The 25629-nt window shown below is 39.1% G+C and overlaps 1 protein-coding gene across 3 annotated transcripts in view; it reads right to left on the bottom strand.

Moving 5' to 3' along the window:
* Positions 1-445: 445 nt before the first annotated feature.
* The window catches only part of PDE6C (phosphodiesterase 6C), a 53707-nt gene continuing 28523 nt past the window's right edge, over positions 446-25629 (bottom strand). The window contains exons 12-22 of one of the 3 annotated variants that reach the window (XM_065407642.1): positions 20696-20842; positions 20156-20263; positions 19931-20040; positions 13350-13437; positions 9292-9392; positions 7861-7968; positions 7519-7582; positions 5737-5811; positions 5513-5596; positions 4373-4526; positions 446-522 (exon numbers count right to left, since the gene is read on the bottom strand). In XM_065407642.1, the coding sequence (XP_065263714.1) occupies positions 446-522; positions 4373-4526; positions 5513-5596; positions 5737-5811; positions 7519-7582; positions 7861-7968; positions 9292-9392; positions 13350-13437; positions 19931-20040; positions 20156-20263; positions 20696-20842 (1116 nt within the window). Of the gene's footprint in view, positions 523-1213; positions 1234-4372; positions 4527-5512; positions 5597-5736; positions 5812-7518; positions 7583-7860; positions 7969-9291; positions 9393-13349; positions 13438-19930; positions 20041-20155; positions 20264-20695; positions 20843-25629 lie in introns of those variants that run through there. The other 2 variants (XM_065407643.1, XM_065407644.1) reach the window with 2 other exon arrangements.

The raw sequence follows: 25629 nt of genomic DNA, 5'->3' as shown, positions 1-25629 counted from the left end.
AAAAATGTAATGCTATGAGTTATGAAATTGTCTGCAATTTTTGATTTCTGGTATGTGCAATTTAGATCTTGTCATATGAAATTACTGGTTGTAATCTATCATTAAAAATCATTTATATTTTTCTGGATGGTCTGCAGCATTTATACATTTTAATAAAAATACTGTATATAAATTAAGTGACAAGAAACAATACCAAGAATTGAACTCATAATCAACTCATTTTGCCCCACAATTCATGTTTTCTAGTTTTCAATGGATTCTGCCTCTTTTATGCCATTAGTAATGACACTGATGGCAGTTGTTTAAGAGGATTATTTGGCCTATGCTACCCTATGCTTTGCAGAAATCCACTGAGGCTTTTTGAAGTTCTTTCTAGATGTTTTGTTTTATTTTTCCTGTAGCAGAAACATAGACTTTGAGATTCTTTTAGTGCCATTGAAATGCATTACAAAATTATACACGTTTTGGATTTGCCATCATCATCTCCGCCACCTCCTCCACCTTTCGCTGCGTCTTGTTCAGCTAATAAAAAGCAGAAAAGGAATATGAATAATGAGTGAATTCCTTTCATTTTAATAAGCTTCATTTTTTGCTTTATAAATGTTAATTTTGTGACATGCATTTTAATTTTATTCTATAACACAAGTGTGTTTGTCCACTTGAAAACTGAACACACTTTCAGGATTTATATATATATTTTTATTAATATTGAACAACCAAACTGTTGACAAATGGTGCAGTAGTTAATATCAGCATTTATCAATGGACAAACACACACTGAACCACTTTTACTGGAAAGTTTCAGCAATTATGTATACTTAATCCTGTCCCTCTCCACCCTACCCCCCACAACTGAATAATGGAAGCCTGCAAAGGGAATAAACTCTTGGATCAATTATAAACTTTGAGACTATTGGGGGGACGGGGGACGGGTATGGAAACTTTCACTTAAGTGTTGATTATGATTATATAAACTTTTATCTAGCCCTGTAGAAATCTGTTACCAATCAAGAGAGAGGTACTTTTTTGTATGTTCAATAACTGCTGTCACTAACAGTGTTAACATCTCTCTCAAATGATTCCACAGATTTTTATTGGTCTAAGTTCTGATCTGTTCAGTATAGTAACTTGTTTTCAGATTCATTTTAAGTTGACATACCAATATTAGAATTAAAACTTACATTTGAAAGCTGTGGATCACCATGTTACTAGGTTATTTTCGACCCTTTCCACCTGCATTAAAACATGTCACATGATCAGTGCCCTACTCTCTGAAATTTGTGGTTATAATTAACAGTATGATATTAAATATAATTTGTTTTAATTTTATAATATCTTGTCCTGTTTATTTTCTGTTCTGAACTTTCCACTGTCGTGGTTCAGCAAATATGTTTATTTTGTTTTTTGTCTGCCAGATGGTTAGACAAGGAGGTGGTATAACCAGGTCAGTGTGATCTAGGGAAATGGCTGTATTTCAACATATGTGTATCTGAATAGTTTGTATGAAGCAATTTAACAAACCCACAACCAACTATTTGAAACTGAGAAGAATTTTTAAAACTCTGCAAAAATTAAACCATTGACCTGTTCTGTATATACATAGCCTTGATTTTGGTGGTTTATCACGTTCTGTACCTTGTAAATCTGCATGACCTCATCCCGGTGTGCATTTTCAAAATACTGGATAATTTATAACCTTTTGTAATACCATCAATTATGTTAATATGCATATTGGGCAATGTCCTCATTGACTGCAAAGGACCGGCTGAGGATCTGGCCAGTTGTGTCTTTAGAGATGTCTGCTTGTGTGCATATATTTCCTTGGGGATGATCAAATTTTGTATAAGTCACAGTGATCACATCAACCGAGTAATCCCAAGTACCAGCAATTTAAAATGGTCATGATATCTGGTGAGAGTGCAAGTTTGCTATTCTTTCCAGACATATAATTTGATTGTTCTTTAAGTGGAATCTTAGTTTTAAGGGCTTGATCCTGCACCTATTAAAATCAGTGGGAGTGTGTCATTGACTTCAATTGGCATAAGATCAGACCCTAAATGATCATCTTCTTTGCCAGTAATTTAGGAAGATGAAACTTTGTGTTGGTGTGAAATGTTGCTATTTTCAGTGGGATTTCTCTCTTTTTGGTACTTCTAGACGTTACATCCTTAAATCCCAGTACATCAATATGATGTAAATCCCATATTTGGTGTCTCTTGTGTGGTGCTTACCAATAGATCCAGCTTGAAAGAGAGAGGCTTGCTACTACATCAGAAAAGTATACAGGCGCATATCAGATTAGAAGAAAATGGAATATACTCCACACCTATAAAGGGTGGGTAATAGATATCCTGGTGCAATATGACAAACTATTTATCTCCTGCAGTTTTACTATAAGAATGAATTATTGTTGCAGTAGTCCATGCATGTTTATACAAAAGGTGGTGTGTTTTTGTGATGTTAAACCTGACATGATAACTTAAGGTACTGCACACTTTAAGCCATATTTCTAAAATATGAGACTTTGAAAGTATTCATGTGGACAGTCTTTGATTTCAATACTTGACCCATTTTGCTAGACTTCTCTTTCAAAAATTAGTTTTCAGTAAGTGATGCCTTTTATAGCATACTTAAACCACCTTTACAGTGTAGCTTTCTGGATTTGGGGTTAGTCTTATTGTTTAAATTGAGTCAGAAACTCTTTAGTTCTGGTCCAGCCTCTAATGGTGACTTGATGTGTGGCCTTGAGCAATTTCCACATCTGTATAATATGGGAAGAAAATGTACCTACTTCCGATGGATATTGAAGATATTGTGAAGATTAATGAATAAATTAATGATTGCACAGTGCCTTGAAGATGTAAAACACTATTTAAGAGCACATTGGTTTTGTTCATGAAATTGTGCCTGCAGTTCACTTTTGGAGTCATTTGCCATTGCTTGTAATCTCTGAGCCTTTCAAAGTAGCCCAGCTATTGAAGAGCTGGCACACTTTAGCCCTTAGAGCTGATGTTCAAAATGCAGTTATTTTTATAACATAGTTGGCTTCATTCACTCTTACACCCTTTATTCAATCTGATGGCCTTAGTTTTTACCAAATCAGAAGTCCTTTCTTGTCATCCCTTGAAGAAAAAGGTCTGGGCTTAGTTATAACCTCCAGTTCATCAAGAGAGTAAAACTACTGAGTCATCACTAACTCCTGGAAGTTCACCTGCATTGAATCACCTAAGGGATTATTTCTCCCATTTCCTTTTTCGCCGACAGAACTTTCATGAGATGCTGATATTCTCCAGACTCTGGAAAAAGGTAAGATGGTTTTGTCCATGAAGGGTTGACGGGATCTGGTTTACTAGACCTGGCAACAACTACCATCAATTCTGTCAACAGCCAGGAAACCTGACCAGCTTCTACTAGGTTCCTCAGCAAAGTATTCTGAGATCTCTAGTAGGTTCTGCATACTTGAAAGTGTCTAAATAAGGGAAGCTTCCAGGTAGACACTCCTTACAAGATTGTTTGAAGTTTAGGTCATAGGAAGAAAAATGTTTACTCCTTAGCTATACTATCAGTGAAGATTTCCAATTACCATGTTGTGAGAGTGCAATATGATCAAGATCTTTTGAATAAGCTCATCCCCATCATGGATTTCCTCCCTGACTTTCATAAGTAGCCTGTGAAATCTCAAATCCAGAAGACTAGGTATACGCTTTGGGCTGTGTTTGATGCTTCACATGGAGCAGCATTCTCTGACTTCGGAGAATGTAGTTTTAGCTTCAGAACTTGGGGCTGTCCTGGAAGGTTGAAGGGAAAGTGTTAGACTTATTTGAGGGATTTGCTTTCTTTGGCAGTGAAACTGGTGAAAAAAGATAAGAGACCAGGACAAAAGATCAACCCCAGAGATTTTTCCAGTCTTCTAGGGAATATTCATTGCTTTTTGATTCCAAAGACAGTATACTGAACCATGTCCATGTTCTCAGCTTGCTTTCCATCCTCTGGGTAAACAGAGACGAGCTCAAATTGCTTAATAGTTTACAGGTTGATGCCCACAGAGAACCATTTCTTCAGCCCTTCTGGTGCCTGCAACTGCTTTATCCTTGAGTAAGCAGCAGTTTTGTTAAGTTCAAAAAAGTCTCACCATGGCGATTTTGTCACACTTTACAACATGGCAGTCTAGGACATCAGTCCAGTGTGTCCTGGATTATGTAATCTTGGCAAGTTACTCATCATTCCACTATACACAAAGCAAATTCTGCTAGTTCTGGCCTCACATAGCACTTGAGCACTGAAATAAATGTGTATTTGGATGTGTGTGCTTCAGACAGGATATGCCAAGTGGTTGCTTAGTATATGAATGAAAACCTTAAAGATGCCTAACCTTTTTTGGCTGCTGCTTCTTCCAGCTTTTTCTTTTCTTCCTCAATAATTTTCATCTTTTCTTCATATTCATCAGCCCGTGTTTTCCATTCCACCCTGTTGTTTTGAAGACCATCCAACATTGGTGTAATTTCCTTGTGAAACCTTGAGAATTCCTAAATAAACAATATGAGTTAGTAAATTGTCCATTTATAATGAATGGTTGTTTTCAGGTTCTAGCACGAATACACAAATATTGTTGATGTACAGAAACTTCATTTGCTTTCACTTTCCAGTTTTAGCTGTTTGATTATGTGGCAGGCACAGTGAGAGAGATTTAAGTTTGTTTTGTGTTATAAGCTCAGCACTTTGTTGGTGTACACCAGAAAAACCCACAAGCTAGGCAAAGGGAAAAGATGAAGTGTAGTTGTGGTACTTGCAGGTACCATTCCATTGGTGGTGGGGTATGAGGCATGTGGTGGGAGTTTATCAGAAGCACCAAACTGCGTCAGTAACATCAAAGGCCCGAATTATGTGCTGTAAAGTCTACCCTTTTCCCTAAACCTCTCCCCATCCCAATGCACTCTCCTGGTGTGTCTTTGCCCATGCTCACTATATCACTTGTGATATCTGAAGACTGGACTTTTACCTGTTGTTGTTCAAAATATTATATTTCATTCTACTGAATGGCATTTTGGAAGAGCCTTAAAATCCAGATGGTGTAGAAACATAGATTACATTGCTGTTTAGAAGATGTGAACAACTCAAGTTCTTCCTATGCTAATCCAGCACAGGTGCATACTTTTCATTGATCCCCAATCCATCCATGTGTTATGCTCTTTGTGCTAGATGGGGCTCTGTGAAGCTCCATGATTAAACTCAAACTCAATCTTTTAGGGAACTGAGCAACTTCTGGAGATGCTGAGTGCCCTTGAATTCCTTGGGACTTCAGGGGGTTCCACATCTCCAGAAGATGCTAAGCACCTTTTAGGAGTGTGTGGTACTATACAGGAGGAGGTGAAAAATCATGACCTTTTGAATGATCGCTATTTGAATGACTAGGAAGGCCCTGCTAACATCTAGAATGTTTTAATCCAAACTATTATTTGTCACTTGTGTCATTAGAATCAATGCAAAGGAAGAATAAAAGTTTTATTCTTACCTTGTATACAAATGTACACACAAAATCAATGAAACCAACTTGAAGCTTAGGCAATTCATCTGCTTTGTTTCTGTCCATCATAGGCTAGAAAAGAATATCAATATTTTAATGTGAATTTGCTACATTTTGTTTCAATAATAAGACAACTGTTACTGACAAACATGTCTTCTATAGCTATTATTTCATATTGAAGATAATGCTGTTTAACATGTCAAAATACTTACAATTGGCTGTTGCTCTAGCACAGTTCGCTCCAGATCACCTTGTTCCCAAAATTCATTCGCAACCATAAGGGCAACCTGAGAATGAGACTCTCCTGTGTTACTGATGTTGTATTAAGCAGTACAGTTGTAGAATGATGCTGGAATGTATTCAAGTCTTTCCAGAAAATGTTGAAGAATGTTTTTGTTTAGGATTAATTGAGAATTAATTAGGTTATTTCATTTGAAAAACCACCAATTTTTTTTCAAGCTAGGAGTGCTGCTGGTCCTTCAACTGGCAGAGTGATTCCTAATATATCCAGTAATACAGATCTACCAGACAGAAGGAAAATGTATAATCCTGTTATCATAGCTATTAATTGAATTTTGCCAGTATGTTTTTTGCTGTAATGCTTATGCTTTTACTTGTGCATATTATGTATGTATCAGCTGAACAAAATTATGTAGGTACTGACAGGAAACATTTTTGCATCTTATTGAACTACTGAAACCTTGCTACTAGCTCCCCTCCTGCACGTTTTCTTGCTACCAATGTTATCCAGGAGATGTTTGGAAAGGTTCTCCAGGAGGAGAGAATTCTGCAAATACCATCATTGTAGAACGTGTAGACACAAAACTACTCCACACTGTTCTTTCTGGGATCATTAACACACAGGATAGGTGAATTACAGAACAGGAATGCTGCAGTGTGAGGCTTTTGTTAGTAAACAGATGGTCTCTGCCATTTTGATGGTATTTTGGGGCATGCTCACTGAATGGTACATAGTTGAAAATAGTATTTTCCATGGTGTTCCAAGACAATAGAGCAACATAATAAAATCTAATTATAAAGTATACTGCTTGGAATGCTTTGCAACTTTGTGTCTGTGTTACATAATTAGAATAGCCATCTGCAGGCTAATCGATGTCTATGAGCCTGACATCGCTCTTTTGCTAGGCCAGCCTCTTACATAGCTGATTCAAGATGTCATGACCAGAAAACTCTACTTTTAGTATACTCAGATGCTAATTGGAAAATAAATTGGATTTCATTCTTTGTGTGAAGGATCTATCTTTTTGTTACTATGGATCTACAAAGACTCTGTTCCATCTCAGTGGAGCCTTACAGAGAATCGAATTCTAGTTTTAGAATTGTTCAAGGAAGTAACCCAAGAGATCAGCTCTTATTAAAGCCATCTTGTCTGTATAGATACCTATAATTCAAGCACTGGCAGCATTTCTAAGTAGTGATGTGCAAGATCTCTTCAAAGCCATAAAAGCCCATATCATTGAATCCATTTTAGAGTGGTTTAGTCAAACTAAAATAGTGCAAGGATCTACGTTTGTCTGTGTATTGGTGTCTAGTGTAAGATCATGCTATTGTAAAAGCCACACCCTAAAGCTGGCAGAAGAAAAGCAAGAATTTGATAAAATAAAAGTGAGTGAGAATCAGTTATCAAGGATCCTTTAAAGAAAGCTAGAATGGATACTACAGGCAGGGACAACTATATTGACTGATTCACAAGTGGGAGGGTGGGGGCAATGGGGCGATGCCACATGGGGCTCATGGCATGGAGTGCCTAGTGCCATAGATTGCCTTAATTCGTCCCTGCTTCCAGAAAATGGTGTCCAATTCTCAGGCACAATTTGTAGATGCAAGTGGTTACGCTTTGTTTTACACTTAAATATCTATAGACTTGCAATATAAAATGAATTTTCTGTATTGTCATTCACTGATGATGCAATGAGAGAAAGCGCAAATATAAATGTGTATGAAATCAAAATTTTTCTTTTTGAGATACTAACCTGACTTTGCACCTCCCACGGCTTGGTTATAGCCGACAAGTCACAACCAGTCATCATCATAGCCCTTTGAAGAAACAGAAATAGTATAAGTCTGATAGAGACAAAACCTAGGAGACAGATTTTTAAACTTATTCAGGCACCTAAAGGTGCAGATAGGCGCCTAGTGAGATTTTCAAAAGCGCCTAGGAGACTAACTCCAAAGTGAAGCCAATGGGAGTTAGGTGCCTAATCACTTCTGAAAATCCCACTAGGCGCCTATCTGCAGCTTATGGCTCCTTAATACTTCTAAAAATCTGGCCCTAGATAATTTATTGAAAGAAGAGTAAGATACTAACTACTTACATGATAACTTCTTTTTTGGTTGGGTCGATAGATATATATTTAATTGCCTCCTCTTCTGTTTGCATTTTTTCAACTGCATCCACAATCTTTTGAAACATAGTCCTTTTCCTATAAAAAATATATGAATATTTCATATATAAAGTATTGGTATCCAAAAATGTCTGGGCTTTTGCATAATAGGTGCTTCTTATATTAATGCTTTTCTAAAATAGTATGTTTGGCTTGGTCCAGATCTAACTCCCATTGAAGTCCATCTATTTTAACGGGAGTTATATTTAGGTATTATATAGCTCATAGACTTGGCCATAGATTCCTGACATGTAATGCTTTTGTCAATATGTCAAGCTTTAATATGAAAAGCAACAGATTTCCTAAATCTGTATATTGCTACTTGTGATCATTTTGTTTCTTGAATCTTATCCAAATATTGTAAGGGTTTACATATTTTCATTCTTGATTGATTCTGCAAAGAAATCAACTGGAAAAGGTGAAAAGATCACTATTTATAAAGAGAGGTTAAGTAACATGCTATGTGATCCTTCTGGATGAGAGGTGCTGGAGTGTGGAGAGTTATTGCTTAATAAATCTCTTCATTTGCATTTAGAGGTTTCACCTCACTGGACAAAGTTGTAACATACATAAAACATTCTAATATAATTAAAGATATTTATCATTCATTATAAAAAATGCATTGAATATGGATTACTTGTTGACTTCCCTGTTATCTGCCAGCTCTGAGTGTCAAAAATCTTAAAACAATTAAAGGAAAAGAGCTCCATGTGTCTTTTTTAGAAAAACTTCAGAGCTCTTAGGCCCTGATCCAGCATTCATTTTAATCAGTGGGAATATTTCCATTGACTTCAGTTGGTGGTGGATCAGGTTGATAAGATAGTAAATAGACAAATTATTTGATCTTCGGAATTCTTGACACATTTGACACTGGAGATTTTTTTTAATGTCTGGATTTCTTTTATCATACTTTAATTTCTACATCATAGGCCATCCCTGTTTAAGTTTATGGCAGCATTTTGACAATTTCAGTATGAGTGATTCTAGTACAGAATATCTACATAAAATATCACATACACACACTACAATTGGACTACACTATCAACATATTTAGTGCCTTTTGAAATATAGTGTGCACTGTCAATGGAAAGTGTATTTGGATGGCCTAATAAATATATGCTCTATATCAGTATGAGACATAGAGGAAAATTCATGATTTGTGTTTTGAGATTTAAAGGCCTCAAGTGAATCAAAGAAAATATCTTATTCCTTATAACGAGCTTGAAGAATGAAGTTTTTCAGAATAACTTCATTTTAAAATATAGCTCTATAATCTGTTTATAACTAGGAAAAACTACAGTCATGATTTGTACAGGATTGAGAATTTTTTCAGTAGGAAGTTATACATAATTTAGTACTTACTTGAAATACAACGCCAAGTCAGTTGCTATTATTGCAACTTCAAATAAATGTAAAACGGTTTCAAACTGGCGCTTATTTAGGTTCTGGAAGATGTTTAAACTCTGCAAGATGGAAAATTTACAAATTCAATTCCTCTTACAAAATTATATTTGGTTTGTACTCTACAGGCTGTACCATAGTATATTATAATAAGCCTGCTCTACAGCCATCTATGGTTCCTTAAATCAAAATAAAATGTTAGATACAGTTTTGGAAAAACAGGTGTGGCTAAAAAAACAGGTAACCTTATGGTGTACTGTGAGGAGAGCTGAAAATGGTTTAATAAAAACACCAAAATTATTTTATATTCCATAGCCTAAACACTTCTGTTACTATTGATGTGATAATAGTGACAGTAGTAAGACATTTTATTTAGAGTTATCAGAAGCAATATACAAATACAGTGTTTGCAAAGGTAAGAGTGAGATTTCTGCAAGCTTTCTTCTTTTTCTGAAAGGCTCTATGAATGTTGAATCATGTCTTAGAATAGCTTGGTCTAGGACAGTTGAAATTGGGAGGTAGTTAGATCTTTGAATTTTTAGTAAAATAACAAAACAAATAATATGTATGCAGTGTTGTAGCTGTGTTGGTCCCAGAACTGTGGAGAGACAAGGTGGGTGAGGTGTGGTATCTTTTATTGGACCAATTTCTGTTGGTGAGAGAGACAACCTTTTGAGCTTACACAGAAGAGCTTGAAGAGCTCTGTGTAAGCTTAAAAGCTTGGCTCTCTCACCAACAGAAGTTGGTTCAATAAAAGATATTACCTTACCCACCTCCTCTCTAAAATAAATAATACCTCTACTTCCTTGGAGAAACCAAAATAGAAAGTAGCTTTGGAGCTCCTTTGGAATGGTAAATTATTAGAACATCTGAGCAACTACAATCTTCACTTGCATGATGCAGTGTGCAGCCAATAAATGCTCACCATGTAGTTTAATTTTCTTTTATTGGCTGGATCCCTGCCCATCCCATATCCAAACCAGACCATATTGTTTTTGGGAGATGCATACTTGTTCTCCATTTTCAAACCTCTTAGAATAAAGATTGAGTGTCATTTATCTTAAAATGAAACAAGAATTTGTTTGGAATGTAAACCAGTGGATTGTTGTGACGTTATGGATATAATCTGGGACCATATAGATCATTGTTGCAACCAAGGTCCTGTAGTGGCACCCAGATCTTGTATAGAGGGGGTCAAATGGGGTGTCTAAGACAAGGTTATGGTTTACTGGTTGTAATTATGCTATGCTGCTGGGTGACCTCCCAGACAAATTGGTGTCAGCTCTGACTAGCCTGCTTGATGGCCCATTAAGGACCATCAGCTATACAATGGACCCATTGAGAGAAGGCAGATACGCCTTGTATCTCAGCAAAGTATGCAGGGACTGGCCCATGTGACTCCAGACTCCATTTTGCGGTAATTTTCCACAGTAAGGACAAAGAGGTGTTCTTACACCTGGAAAAGACTATATAAGGCTGATGCCTCATCTCCATCTGGTCTTCAATCCTGCTTCATACCTCTGGAGGAACTTTGCTACAAGCTGAAGCTTTGAACAAAGGACTGAGGACCCATCCCAGTGGGGGTGTATTCCAGAGACTTGATTTGAACCTGCAGTTTATTCCATCGCTGCTGCAAGCCTGAACCAAGAACTTTGCCATTACTGTATGTAATTGATTCCATTTAACCAATTCTAACTCTCATCTCTATCTTTTTCCCTTTTATGAATAAACCTTTAGATTTTAGATTCTAAAGGATTGGTAACAGCGTGATTTGTGGGAAAGATCTGATTTGTATATTGACCTGGATCTGGGGCTTGGTCCTTTGGGATCGAGAGAACCCTTTTAGTGTATATTGGGATATTGGTTTTCATAACCATTTATCCCCATAACGAGCGGCACTGGTGGTGATACTGGGAAACTGGAGTGTCTAAGGAAATTGCTTGTGAGGTTGCGGTTAGCCAGTGGGGTGAGACCGAAGTCCTCTTAGTCTGGCTGGTTTGGTTGCCTTAGAGGTAGAGAAACCCCAGCCTTGGGCTGTAACTACCCTGTTTTAGCAATTTGTCCTGAGTTGGCACTCTCAGTTGGGTCCCGCCAGAACCGCATTGTCACAATTGTAATAAGGTATGATTATGAAAACATATACAAAGCAGTTCCTATATTCCTTGTGGTGGCTAAACTTCATGGGTGAAATATCAGGTCTGCTCTTTTATAGCAACTGAATCTAGAACAACTGTCCAAGGGCCATCTTGTTTTATATTAGTTCTTTTTTGGTTTAGTTCTTCCTTGATAGCAGAAACTCCCTTACTGTACAGCTCCTCTTGGAGCATAGTTGCTCCTTCATACATCTTGCAGATTGAGGGGGCAGGGAGGGGATGACACCAGGCAAGGGCCCCATGGCCTTTTGAAATTCACAAGGATGGATAGCAGCCTAACCATCCTCCACTTCAGAGGGCAGACAGGATGAGAACATGTTCCCATTCCTACGGCCGCTAAATTGAGAGCAGGGTCATAAGTGCCTGATAATTCCAAGACAGTAGCTGGGGAACCCCTAAAAGTTACAGTGCTGTAGTATCCTTGAAACCCATAGTATGGAACCCAGCGGGGTTTCATGAATTTGAGAGCTAGGAATTATGGAGCATTAATTCTCCTGCTTTCACTTTAGTAGTGCTGGCAGTAAGGCTGTGGGTATGTTTGTGATTTCACTCAGTGGTGAAGGGTGTGACCGCTCTCTAACCTTATTGGTTGGAGAGCAGAAGCCTTTAACTAGCACCTCTTTTAAGATGCAGGATGGAGGGAATCACTACCAAGTGCCCTAAAGTCCTTAAGAAAAAGAGACCACCTTTGGAGCAGGAAGGATCAGGCCACCAATTACCCCATAGAAAACATCTGTTACCTTTGGAGGAGTCACGGGGAAAGAGGATGGTTGGATGGGGCTGGGATAGGTGACCCATAGCTGTGTGATGGGCTTTACCCCATGTCAGCGAACTGTACATGGACCAGATCTTATCTTCCCAGATTGCACTAGAACCCAGATCCACTCTGTTCTTGGGGATGTTATGAAGACGTAACTCTGCTACATGTATATACACTTAAAAACAAACAACATAACCTACAATACATGTAACACAGCAGTGCCAATTCTTCCCCATGTTCATTTGCTTGTATGTTGTAGCCACATTCCCCACCTTTCATCCATGTCTAGATTTTAAGCCTTTCAGGGCAGTGATTCTTTTTTCCACGTAAGTACTACTAATAATATATCACACATGACTCTAACCTAAGCTGCTGCTCTCCTTCCCCTCCACGGAAGGGAATGAGGATACTGAGCCTTCGATAGTTTCAGACTTTGACATATTTCTTAGACTGTTTAAGCTTGTTGGCCTCTCTCTCTTCCCCCTTAAATTGGGGGAGAGGGGAAGAGAGCTGCAGTTCAAACTACAACCTCTTGTGATATCAATATTCAGGAGCTCCAAAGATCTTGACAAGTTTCTCCAGCAACAGTAGGAAGTTAAGGTCTGAGATGTCTAGTATGAAAAACTAGTAGAAAAACATTTTAAAAATGTTTGAAGCCATCTTTATTTATAAAGCTCCCATCTAGTTTCCCATCACCATAGTGTTGAAGCATGTCCCAGGTATTTATGGATTTATCCTGCCAACCTCCCTGTGCAGTAGGGAAATAGTACACATTTACAGGTGGGAAATTGAGGCATAGTGAGAGCAGTTGACTTGTCCAAGGGCACACAGGAAGTCTGTAGGTACAGCTACATTGCACACTCCTTTTGTGGAGTACATACACTACATTCCCCCCAACATGGGTACAAATAACAGTGTATGTAGGGTGTGAGGCACTGCTTAGGTGAGTAAAGACATGCCTGACCCCTGCGCTCTCTACTCCCCCAAGCAGTGCCTTCCCCGTCTACACTGCTATTTTTAACCCAGTTTAACCTCTTGGAAAGGTCAGAATCTATAAAAGAGCTTTGGTGTTTATCAGTTTTAGTAGAAAGTGTTTATATACTAACCTCGTCTTGTAGCAGAGTTTTACTGTACTCTAGATGATGTCTTTCTAAAATGGAAGATCCATGAAGTTTTGCTAATGGAGAAGCTGACCTGTTGAAAAACAAGTAATTGTTGACAATGTTTCAGAGTACATATTTTTATGACTGTTTTAATTAGTCATAAAACATGTAGTATTAATGTTCTATCGAGCTGCATATTCCACAGAAGGAGTTTGAAATGGTTTAACATTGCTTGACTAACCTAGTTTTGTGGCATGACACAGAATAGTACCTGCTTAAAAATGACACAATATGTATATGCCTTCAGCACTGTCATTGAGAAAAGATTAAGGGAGAGAGTTTCAAAAACACAAGGAGCAGTTAGGTGCATAACTCCCATTTGTGCCTTTGAAAATTTACCCCATTTTGTCCTGTGTGTTAGTAGTGTTCTTGTTTCTTTAATCAATGCACCTTCCATGTGTAGAAACGTACCTATTATTCAGCTGTTTGTATTTATTGCTTTGGTAGGCTCTTGACCTCTCTTCTGGTTGGTATCATTCAAAGTGGACCGCCGTGCCACTGCATTTCTAATTTATTATGGTTTGCTTAAATCGAATGAAACTACCATGTCGACTGTGCAATGCTATTTCATTTCCTTTCCTTGGGCCCTATCCCGCAGAAAGTACTTACAGCTTTATGGACTACACAGTCCGTGGAAGTTCATACATCTTCAGCCTGTCACAGAAACCCTTCTTCTTATCTCATGCTGAGTGTTAAGCAGAAGTAATTCCAGCTCTACACTAGAGTTCTGGGCAGTGAGGGAGAGGGTCATGTCCATGTTTTATTCTAGTTGTTTTGAATATGGGCCATGCTTGGCTTTTCTTTTTCTTTTCTTTGGCTAACAGGTCAATTTCTGGGGTGAACCAAGGAGGAATGTGCATGCCATTCATTAATCTGTACATGTGTGGTGGTAAAGCCCAATAGATTGCTCACCCTGGCTGACCTCATGAATGGACCTTTCAGTCAGGGAGGACCCTGGTAGGAAGATCTGGCCTCAGCCCTTTTAAAGTTCTTTGGTTGAGTGATGCTCAGTAAGAATCAGTCTGTCTCTCTCCTGTATCATCTGGAGAATCCCTGACAATAATCAGAAAATGCCATTGCCACTGAGTACAACTTGAAAATTCCTTCATGGGAGAGGATGAGGGGTGTTACCTAATAAGTCATTCTGCATTACTGGCAGGATATTCTCCTAAAGATCATGATTATTATGTTCCCTAGCTACTGGGGACTGAGAGCCTATGGAGTTTTTGTTGGCTAGCAAATGCACAGAAGCAAGTGATTACAATGTACAGTATATATCATGAGAAAGAATGCATGAAAGATTAATTGACCTACAGATGAAAAGTGGTACCCTAGTTGTGCACAATGATGTAAAAAGCAGAAAAAAATAAAATTAAGTCTGTATCACTGCAAACATTTACTAGGGAAAAGGAAACCCTTCTACTCCCCACATCATTTACAATATCTTATACACCGAGCTATTACAGCCAGATCCTGACTGATGTAAACTGGAATAGCTCCACTGCAGTCAACAGAACTACACCTATTTACATCAACTGTAGAGCTGACTCTCGCTATTCTTTTTTTAAAATCACGGTAGAGAGCATAAGAATGTTCTGTCTGATCACATTCCTAAAAGGACACACAGGATTTTATCTTATCTTCAAAACTAATATGTTGCAAACTGAGCTTTAGAATAATCGCTTGAAATAAGTCTGAAATCTATTTCCTTACAAAATTGTTTTTCTGTATCACACTAGTTTGCTGTACAGTTGCTTATGAGTAGTGGGCTGGTAGCAATATCTTAAGGGGACTTGACACAAAATATTACAAGGACTTGGCAAACTTTGTACAAGTAAATAAGTAGGTCAGGCTTTGTTATTGCATTCCAGCCATGATAATGTCCTTATGAATTTGCTCCCACACACCTACATTGCCATTAAATCTTGCCACTTCTTTCTCTAACATTTTGAAAATCCTATTTTATCTCTCCATCCTGACAATTACAACACCATAGACCAGTGTTTTAATCTCCCATCTTAACTACCAGATCTTCCCCCAATTTGGCCTCCCTACAGTCAAAATTACTACTTTGTCAACTGATCATATGTCACAGCCCTCTCTGCGTTGTTCCACTGAATTTGCCATATACAGAGTATCCAGCTAAAACTTCTAGGATAAGAACTTGAAGCATAGTGGAGGGGGAAGCTAAGGTGGCTTTAAACCAACTTTGCACCCTCCCAAACCTGGGCTGCTCTGCATAGCTTAGAGTATGTCTACACTGCTGTTGAAGGTGTGATTTGCAGCTCATGCAGGCATACTGTGCTATCTTTAATCTACCTAGCTAGTGTGGGTAAATATAAGAGTAAAAATATGGCAGTGTGGACCCTGGTGTGGGCTAGGAATGTTAGTAGTTTGGGGTAGCTTTTACAGCTCATGCTAAAGCCTGCATGAAAACCTGTGCAGCCACATCCTCACTGCTATTTTAGCTACTGCAGCTAGATTAAAGGTGGCTTGGGTATGTGTACAAGAGCTGTAATCACACACCTGATGGCAGTACGGGTCTTTTAGGGTATGTCCACACTGCAGCTGGGAACATGTCTTCCAGTCGAGGTAGACAGACAAGTGCTAACTCTGCTTGAGCTAGCACGCTAAAAATAGCAGTATGGACATTGTAGCACAAGTGCTGGCTTGAGCAAGCCACCCAAGTCCATGCCAACATGAGCTCAAGCCACTGTCCATGCCAGGATGTCCACAATGACCAAGAAGGGGAAAAGCATCTTCACCCACCGCCTAGCCAACCTAGTAAGGAGGGCTTTCAACTAGGTTCAAAGGGGGCAGGTGACAAAAGCTCACAGGTATAAAAAAAAGTGACCTTAACAGAAGGCTAAATGTTCAGTGGGGAAGGGGGCGGAGACAGAAAATTACAATAGGGTCCATAGGAGCAACAAGAGTGATAACGGGGTGGGGATGGGGAGTCTGCTTGACATTTTAGATGTCTGTTCACAAATGCAAGGATTATGGGGAATAAACAGGAAGAACTGGAAGTATTAGTACATATGCTAAAGTATGAATTAATTGGCAGCACAGAGACTTGATGGGATAAATCTCATAACTGAACTATTGATATAGAGGAGTACAGCTTGTTCAGGAAGGACAAGGGAGGCGGTGTTGCATTATACATCTCAGAATAAGTGTATATATTCTTGGTCCAGAAGGAGATGAGAGGCAGACCAATTGAAAGTCTCTGGGTGAATATGAAAGGAGGGAAAAGTCATGGTAGAGGGACTATTATAGCCCACCAAATAAGCAAGAAGAGGTAGATGAGGCATTTCTAGAATAAATAATAAATATCCAAGACCTGGTAGTAGTGGGGGACTCCCCAGACATCTGTTGGAAAAGTAATATGGCAAAACACAAATTGCCTAATAAGTTCTTGAAATGTGTTGGGGACAACTTTTTGTTTCAGAAGGTGGAGGAAGAAACCAGGGGGCAGTTATTTTAGACTTGATTCTGACCAACAGGAAGGAATTGGTAGTGAATTTGAAGGTGAGAGGCAACTCAATTCAAAGTGATCATGAAATGATAGATTTCCTGGTTCTAAGGACAGGAAGGAGTGAGGGTAGCAGAATAAAGACAATGAATTTCAGAAATGCAGACTTAAGCTCAAAGAAAAGGTAGGTAAGATCCCATGGGAAGAAAATCAAAGGGAAAAAGGAGTTCAGGAGATCTGGCAGTTTCTCCAAGAGGCAATATTAAAGGTGCAACACCAAAAACAATCCTGATATGAAGGAGAGATAGGGAGAATAATAAGAGGCAACTATGGCTCCAGCAGAAGCTTTTTAGCTGAAAATCAGAAAGGAAGTCTAGAAAAGACAAAAATGGAAAGGCTAAGGCACAAAATGAGTTACACCAAGCAAGGGACATAAAGGCAATTAGAGAAGTTTTTATAAATATATTAGAAGCAAGAGAAAGAGGAAGGAAAGTGTAGGTCCCCTACTTAGTGGGGAAGGAGACCCAATAAAGAACAACATCAAGAAGGCTGATATGTTTAATGCCTATTTTGCATCAGTCTTCATTAAAAAGGTAAATTGTGGTCACATACATAACATAATTAATGTTAACAACAAGGGGAAGGAATGCAAGACAAAATAGGGAAAGAACAGCTTAAAGAATATTTAGATAACTTAGATGTATTCAAGTTGGCAGGGTCTGATGAAATTCATCCTAAGGTACGTAAAGAGAAACTAGCTGAAGCAATCTTGTAATCATTAGTGATTATTTTTGAAAACTAATTGAAGATGGCTGAGGTCCCAAAAGACTAGAGAAAAATACTGTGTTTGCCCACCTTGAAAAAGAGGAACATAGAGGATTCAGAAAATTATAGAAAAGCAAGCTAACTTCGATACCTGGAACAAATTATTAAACAATTATTTTGTAAGCACCTAGAGGAAAATGGTTATAAGTAATAGCCACCATGGTTTTGTTAAAAAGAAATCATGCCAAACCAACCTAATTTCCTTCTTTGACGGAGTTCCTGGCCATGGAGATGGGGAGAAGCAGTAGATGTGCTATATTTTGATTTTAGTAAGGCTTTTGACATAGTCCCACGTGACATTCTCATAAGTACACTAGGAAAATGTGGTCTAAATAAAATTACTATAAAGTGGGTGCAAAACTGGTTGAAAATCTGTACTCAAAGACTAGTTCATGGTCAAACTGTGACCCACAGGGGTCAGTCCTGAGTCTGATACTGTTCAATATTTTCATTAATGACTTGGATAATGGAGTGGAGAGTGTGCTTATAAAATTTGCAAATGAAACCAAGCTGGGAGGAGTTGCAAGTACTTTGGAGGACAGGATTAGTTCAAAACTATCTTGATAAATTAGAGAACTGGTCTGAAATTAGACCAATCAGATGAAATTCAATAAAAAACTTTACAAAGTACTTCACTTATGAAGGAAAAATGTACAACTATAAAATGTGGAATAAATGACTAGGTGGTAGTACTGCTGAAAAGGATCTGGGGGTTATAGTGGATCACAAATTGAATGAATAAACAATGTGATACAGTTGCAAAAAAAAAAAAAAAAAAAAAAAAAAAGCTAATATTCTGGGGGGTCTATTAACAGAAGTGTTATGTATAAGACACAGGAGCTAATCGTCCTGCTCTACTTGGTCCTGGTGAGGCCTCAACTGGAGTACTGTATTCTTGGCATCACACTTTAAGAAAGATGTGGACAAATTGGAGAGAGTCCAGAGGAGAGCAACAAAAAGGATAAATGGTTTAGAAACTTTGACCTATGAGGAAAGGTTAAAACTGGGCATATTTAGTCTTGAAAAAAGAATTCTGAGAGGGGACCTGATAAACAATTTTCAAATATGTTAAAGGCTGTTATAAAGAGGACTGTGATGAGTTCTCCACGTTCACTAAAGGTAGGACAAGAAGAAATGGGCTTAATCTGCAGCAAGGGAAATTTAAATTAGATATAAGGGTAATTAATCTCTGGTATAGGCTTCCAAGGGAGGTTGTTGAATCCCAGTTCTTGGAGGCTTTTAGTAACAGGTTAGACAAACAGCTGTCAGAGATGGTCTAGATATACTTGGTCCTGTCTCAGTGTGGGAGCTGGATTGGACCTCTTGAGTTCTCTTTCAGCACTACACTTTCACGATTTTTAGCATGCTAGCTTGAGCTAAGCTGGTGCAAGTCTGTCTACCCAGGCTGGGAGGCACCCTTTGGCTCTTTCACTCAGCATAAAGGAGCCAGAATGGGGGTGAGGATCTTGCACCTGGCACTTGATCCTGCTGTACTGAAGTCAGCAGGAGTGTAGCCACTGACTTCAGAGGGAGGGGGATTCACCTCCTTCATCTTCTTGGCCAGGGATCGTCAATAGGCGGACTGTGGGCCAAATCTGAACTGCCAGATGCTAGACCCCAAATCTTTTTATTTACTTATTATTATTGTTATTCTTTTTTATTATTTTCTCTGGAGTCTGTACCTTGACCAAGAAATTTGGACCTTGACAAAAAATAACTGACTGCTCCTGTTCTAGGCTCTACACAACTTCACCCTGGCCTACATCTTAAATCTTGTCTCCTAATGTGCTCCCTCTCACCAGCTTCACTCTGCCAACAGTGTTAGCTCCAATACCCATTCCATTTCCTTCTCCCATTCCTATTTTCACACCTTCAATATGGCCCCTTTTGAAAGGCACCCCTCAGAATCCAAGCATGAAAGTGGGTCACCCTCTCTTTAAGACAAATTAGGAAAAACATTAGCTAAGAGGACTCCTTCCTCCGGCTCTCCCAAAGCGTCTTGTCTTGGTGTTTTCATATAGGTTATAAATACTCTGGGTCAGACTCTCTTGATAGATGTGCTTTGCAGAGCAGTGAACACACAGTGCATGCTTTGCAAATAATTATGGAAAATAGTATAGTTTGTATCTTTGCATGTGGTGATATGTTCACATCTTTCTTTTAGTTACTGGTACAAATGTTATATGTACAGGTGTTTGTACGTATAAATCAGTGTAGCTGAACTTACTTCATTTGATACAAATTATTGGTCCCTCTGTGATCAATGTCATGGCAGAAAGCAGCTGCAACCATGGCGAAGGCTTCTAGATCGGTGTAGTATTTCTTTATTCTACCTGTCTATAAAGGAGAAGAGACTTTTTTGAGTGTATACCTGCTTGAATTTTACAATTCCTGTTGAAATTAAAAGAACTACAAATTGAATGAAAGATAGGTTTACAGTGACAAAACATACCATTAGTAAGGTGAACATTGTCTGTCCCACGTTGAATCCATGCCGCCAGTTATGGTAAGTTATATCCCGATAACCCTTTCTGACTGTGTACATCCATCTTGTAAGTACCTGTTACAAATAAAAGGCATATCATACTCAGTAGTGTTAAAATATAACAAAGTCCTGGAATGTCTTTAAAATTAAGATGGAATTTCATATCTTTACAGGAAAATATGCAGCTTTTACAAAGCTGAAACATTGTTTCTAATTAAAATAAACATAGAAGCTAACCACTGTTATATAAGTCAATGCTAGTTTAATTTTTTATCTAGCTAAGCACACAACAATTTACCACCTAGCTTTACATGCTTAATATGAATCTGTGAAAAATATCTACTCAGAACAGGGGAAAAGTAAAAGATATTGAATGTTTTATATATAAAAACCTAAGAACGAATGTATGCTACTGTTGCTTCTAATATTTTACTCTGGGACAGTTCTAGTTAAAAGAACTTGGAACTGAGGGGTAAAATGTACCTAATATGACAAAATAAATCTGACCTCTGCTGGGACTTTGAACTTTTCAACCACATTTATCTCAAAGAATAATCGTATTCCGCACTTAATCAAGCCATGCTCTGTAACGGGAAAGTCACTGAAGCGGAATTCATAAAGTTCCACTTCCTTTGGATCAGGTAATTCCTCTCTCTGTTAGGAAAAAAAAAGACCACAATAGTTTCGCTTTGTAAGAAGGAAACTAAAGAAAATTCAGTTTTTTACTTGCTTTTTTACTCTATCCCTATATAAAGAGTTCATGGTCAGGCCCATCATGTGTACATAGCTCTCAGGTTTCAATGCACACTACTGTATATTAAACTATAATATGTACTTTAGATCACTGCTGTTTTTCTGCTCAAACAAAGGGGATGGGTACCATTTATTGCTTCCTGCAAACTGGTATTTCTTCCCCACCTGCATTCCAACAAAATCCACATTACAATTATAGTTTCTTTAGTCATATTTTGGGTAAAACCAATGGTTACTTTCTTTTAGAATGCATTTCTTAATTATGCATATAATTATTGTACTTCAGATTATTATTATTGTATTACATACCTCACCTGTGGGACTTCAGTGAAACTTTGGGATAGATTATCAACTGTTACCCTATAAATCATGGGTGCAACTGAGGGTAGGGAGGGGTCTGTCATAGTTCAGGGCTACCTGGACCTCTGACCCCATTCCTTGGTGTCTTCTGAGTGCACCTGCCTCTAGATCTTAGGCCTCCCACTTTTCCTCTATGGCAGAATCCCATGATTCTCCCACCAACAAAGATTACTCAACGAGTCTGACTGGACTCAATACCTGCAGTTCTTCCCTTCAGGAACTTGTGACCAGAGTGACCCAAAACAGCCTTCTTAAAACTATATTGTTGAATCTTAACAGTAGGAATACAGCATAGTAAGAGAAAAGCATTTTTAGGGCAATAAAAGGCCTATGTGCATGTTTATCTTACCTAAAGACTTGCCTTCCCTTAGCAGAGACCCTAGTTGGGCTAAGCTACCTTGAGACACGCCCAACCTCTGGAAGGCAGTTTCTTCCCCTTAAGCATCTCACAAAACCAGTCCCTCTCCCCTTCAGAGAGTGTCCCTATAAATCCCTCTCAGCCTTTGATCTCCCCACCTTCACAGGTTGGGTGACTTAGTCCTGGGAAAGCTGGTCTGGCAAGCTCACCAGGGAGGCGGAGGTAGCATATCAGTTAATAATACTAGGTGTTTTCTGAGGAACTCTTATCTGGGCTACTGCCTATCTTCCTGGATAGTTTTCTTACCATCTGGCTAAAGTACAGTAAATATATTAACAGTGCTCAGACAAACATAGAAGGGATGGTATTTTGTAGATTACAGGAAACTCCAAATCCATCACAGTCATTTGCCCCTCCCTCCCTACCTGTGGATGGTCCTGTGCCAGTTGTGTCCCTAGTGTAGTTTAGAGCCAACTCTGCTCTAAACTACACTGGCTTCCAATGGCCCCAAGGGACAATTCTGGCAGCAGGGGACTGCCTGAGTGCACGCTCTTTCCCCTCATGAATACCCTTTATTTTAGAGGCAAGTGGAGCTACCCTCAGAAATGTCCACTACCCGATCTGCTTGGGTTAAGACTGCTTTGCACTGAGGGACCACCAGCAAAACAGACTTAATGTGTGAAGATCTCTAGCCTTTAGAGTTATTCGCATAAAAGAGCTCTATTTTCACTTGTGACTTGCTTTATTTATATTAATTGCCCTCATGCACATACAAATAACACACAAAGGGTGTTTACTCATGATGCTCAAACGTCAGAAAATGCATAGATTAAGGCTCTTGTAGTAACTTTAATTTGCCCACGTTATACGTATAGTATAAATATATATTTAATAGACTAACTGGTGGTGGTAATAATTATAAGTACCTAGATCATAGATAGCGTTTTTCAGTAGTACATCTCAAAGCCCTTTACAAAGGAAGTCAGTGAACTGTCAGATTCCATTTTACAGATGGGGAAACTGGTAACTGAATATATTACAAGTGTAATGTGTGCAACATTAGGATGAGAACTATAATTTGGATTTCTCTTTAAAAGAGAACCTTTATTGGGTATTGATGCTATAACTTTATATTTAATGTCTTTGTTTAAAAAAACACAAAAAAGAAACTGCACATGCAAGTTAGAATACCCACTTCATTGAAATGAATGGGATGTGGAACAGTGATGTCACACCTTCGCAATTGTTGCTGTTTGGTTGGAGATATTTGCTGCAAATATTGATTATTGTACATGCAAAAATATTTCTGCCTTTTCTCCCAAATGTGGAATTTCCCTTTAAATTTACTCTGGTCTGAGTTCAAGAAGAGAGAATGGTCGATCCTGGAGCAGTGACAGTTTTAAGGCCCAATGCTTTGTGAGCCTTCAGGTCTAGAAACACCTGCTTTATCGCATTAGTGACCTGACACTCCAGGCTTCCTATAGGATTAAACATTTCTGTGTAGCCCTGGCACTGCATGAGATATCAGACCTTCAGTTCTTGATACCCTGATGTATAGAAAAAGCTATTTAATTTAGTTTCTAGAGGTTTTAAAAATCCATTCCAGTGTTTTATTTCACTTGGATGCCCCCAGAGGGTAATTAAGGCACCTTGATTTACAAGTGGAGAGATCTAAAAATGTATTATTGCTATTAATTTTTGTAAGTCTTAAATTTAAAATGAATTTACTTTAAAATGTGAAGGTATAATTTTCTATTGATACTTTTCATTTCACTAGTGGATGTGCTTATATAATCAGATGTAATTTAACAAGATCTTTTAACTGTAAAAACCGTGTACAGTCCTAAACCTGATATCTGCAATGTTTTTAGAGGAAGGAGGAAATAGGGGAAAGAGAGCTCATTTTACTAATAATTATCTATAACTTTAACCATAAATTCCTGCTACATAGCAAAGTAAATAAAAACCAGTTAACTAACGTTTTTCAAATACCTAACAAATTATAGAAACACATCAGGTGCTACTGCTGTTATTAACCCCCTTCATACCCTATACATTCACTTCTTATTCTGGTGCCCTGCCAATTTCCTCTTCCTTCTATGTATGTTGTACTAATATACACACAACTATACCTTTCAATTGAGTTTTTGCCATTCTTATATACAGTAGGTTCCCATATAAAACTCTGTAATATTCATTCATGCAGACTGAATGACGAATGAGCAGAGTCAATCCAATTAATCATAAAATAAAATGAAAAAAATAAAATTAAAATTATTAAGAAAAACAAATAGCAAATAGCATTTTAAGGAGGCAGCTATAACTCCTTCAGCCTGCAATAGTAACTAGGATAGTCCCTTTTTATCTCTTTGGGAAATAAGACCTTGAGCCTGCAAATATTTAAGAATGTAAGTAATTTTTCAACTACTCATGTGAGTGACATTAAATATGTGCCTAAATGTTTGGAAGATAGGCCCTAAGTCAGCAGGCTGTGTATGATAGTGTATGTTAGCAATATATCTGTCCAGATCGCAAAAACACATTCAATGTGTGACAGACCCAGACCAGTGGGGTACAGGAGTCTGGTAGAGGGCAAATATACTGGTCACTGGATGAGTAGTTTTCTGTTCCCTGAATGACCAGAGCAGGGGCTGCACTAGAGTAATCAGGAACCTGCTAGAACCAGTTAAGGCAGGCAGGCTAATTAGGACACCTGGAGCCAATTAAGAAGAAGCTGCTAGAATCAATTAAGGCAGGCTAATCAGGGCACCTGGGTTTTAAAAGGAGCTCACTTCAGTTTGTGGTGGGAGTGTGAGGAGCTGGGAGCAAGAGGCGCAAGGAGCTGAGAGTGAGCTGCTGGAGGACTGAGGAGCACAAGCGTTATCGGACACCAGGAGGAAGGTCCTGTGGTGAGAATAAGGAAGATTGGAGGAGGCCATGGGGAAGTAGCCCAGGGAGTTGTAGCTGTCATGCAGCTGTTACAGGAGGCACTATAGACAGCTGCAGTCCACAGGGCCCTGGGCTGGAACCCGGAGTAGAGGGCGGGCCCGGGTTCCCCCCAAACCTCCCAATTGACCTGGACTGTGGGTTCTTCCAGAGGGGAAGGTCTCTGGGCTGTTCCCCAACCCACATGGTGAATCTCTGAGGCAAGAAAATCCGCCAATAAGCACAGAACCCACCAAGATAGAGGAGGAACTTTGTCACACTGGTGTCAGGAGTGGGATCTTGGGGTGCACAGCGCGGCGGAAGAAGGAGGGTGATTTAAACAAAAAAAACAAAAAAACAAACAAAAAAAGGAGAGGGTTTATTTTTTTTTCACCACAATGGATGACGTAGTGCAGGCACTGATACAAGCTACGGCGGCCCAGCAGGAGGCTACCCGTGTCCAGGCAGCCGCCCAACAGGAGGCAGTGCGGCTGCAGCAAGAGACTAATCGCCTGCTGATGGACCAGGCTGCTCAAGACCGAGCTATGTTGCGGGAACTGGTAAACCAGGTAAAGTCCCTTACAGAGCTGAATCGCGGCCATGATGGGACGCGGCTCATACGGGCCAGCCATTGGCTGCAGAAAATGACACGGGAGGATGATGTAGAGGCATACCTTCTGGCCTTTGAGAGGACAGCCCTACGGGAGGCCTGGCCTCAAGATCAGTGGTCTGGCATCCTTGCCCCATTCCTGTGTGGGGAGGCCCAGAAGGCCTACCATGATCTGCCTGAAGAGGCTGCGGCAGACTACCCCCAGCTGAAAGCAGAAATCCTGGCCAGATCTGGGGTAACGACAGCAGTGCAGGCCCAGCAGTATCACGGTTGGAGGTACCAGGAAAACAAAACCCCGCGGTCCCAATTGTATGACCTCATCCATCTCGCACGAAAGTGGTTGTAAACAGAGTCCCGGAGTCCGGAAGAGATACTAGCGGTTCTGGTCATCGACCGATACATGAGGGGACTACCACCAGACCTTCGTGCCTGGGT

The sequence above is a fragment of the Emys orbicularis genome, chromosome 7, assembly GCF_028017835.1.
Source record: "Emys orbicularis isolate rEmyOrb1 chromosome 7, rEmyOrb1.hap1, whole genome shotgun sequence".
Classification (NCBI taxonomy): domain Eukaryota; kingdom Metazoa; phylum Chordata; order Testudines; family Emydidae; genus Emys; species Emys orbicularis.
The sequence above is the reverse complement of the archived record's forward strand: the minus strand, read 5'-3'. Positions and strand labels throughout refer to the sequence as shown.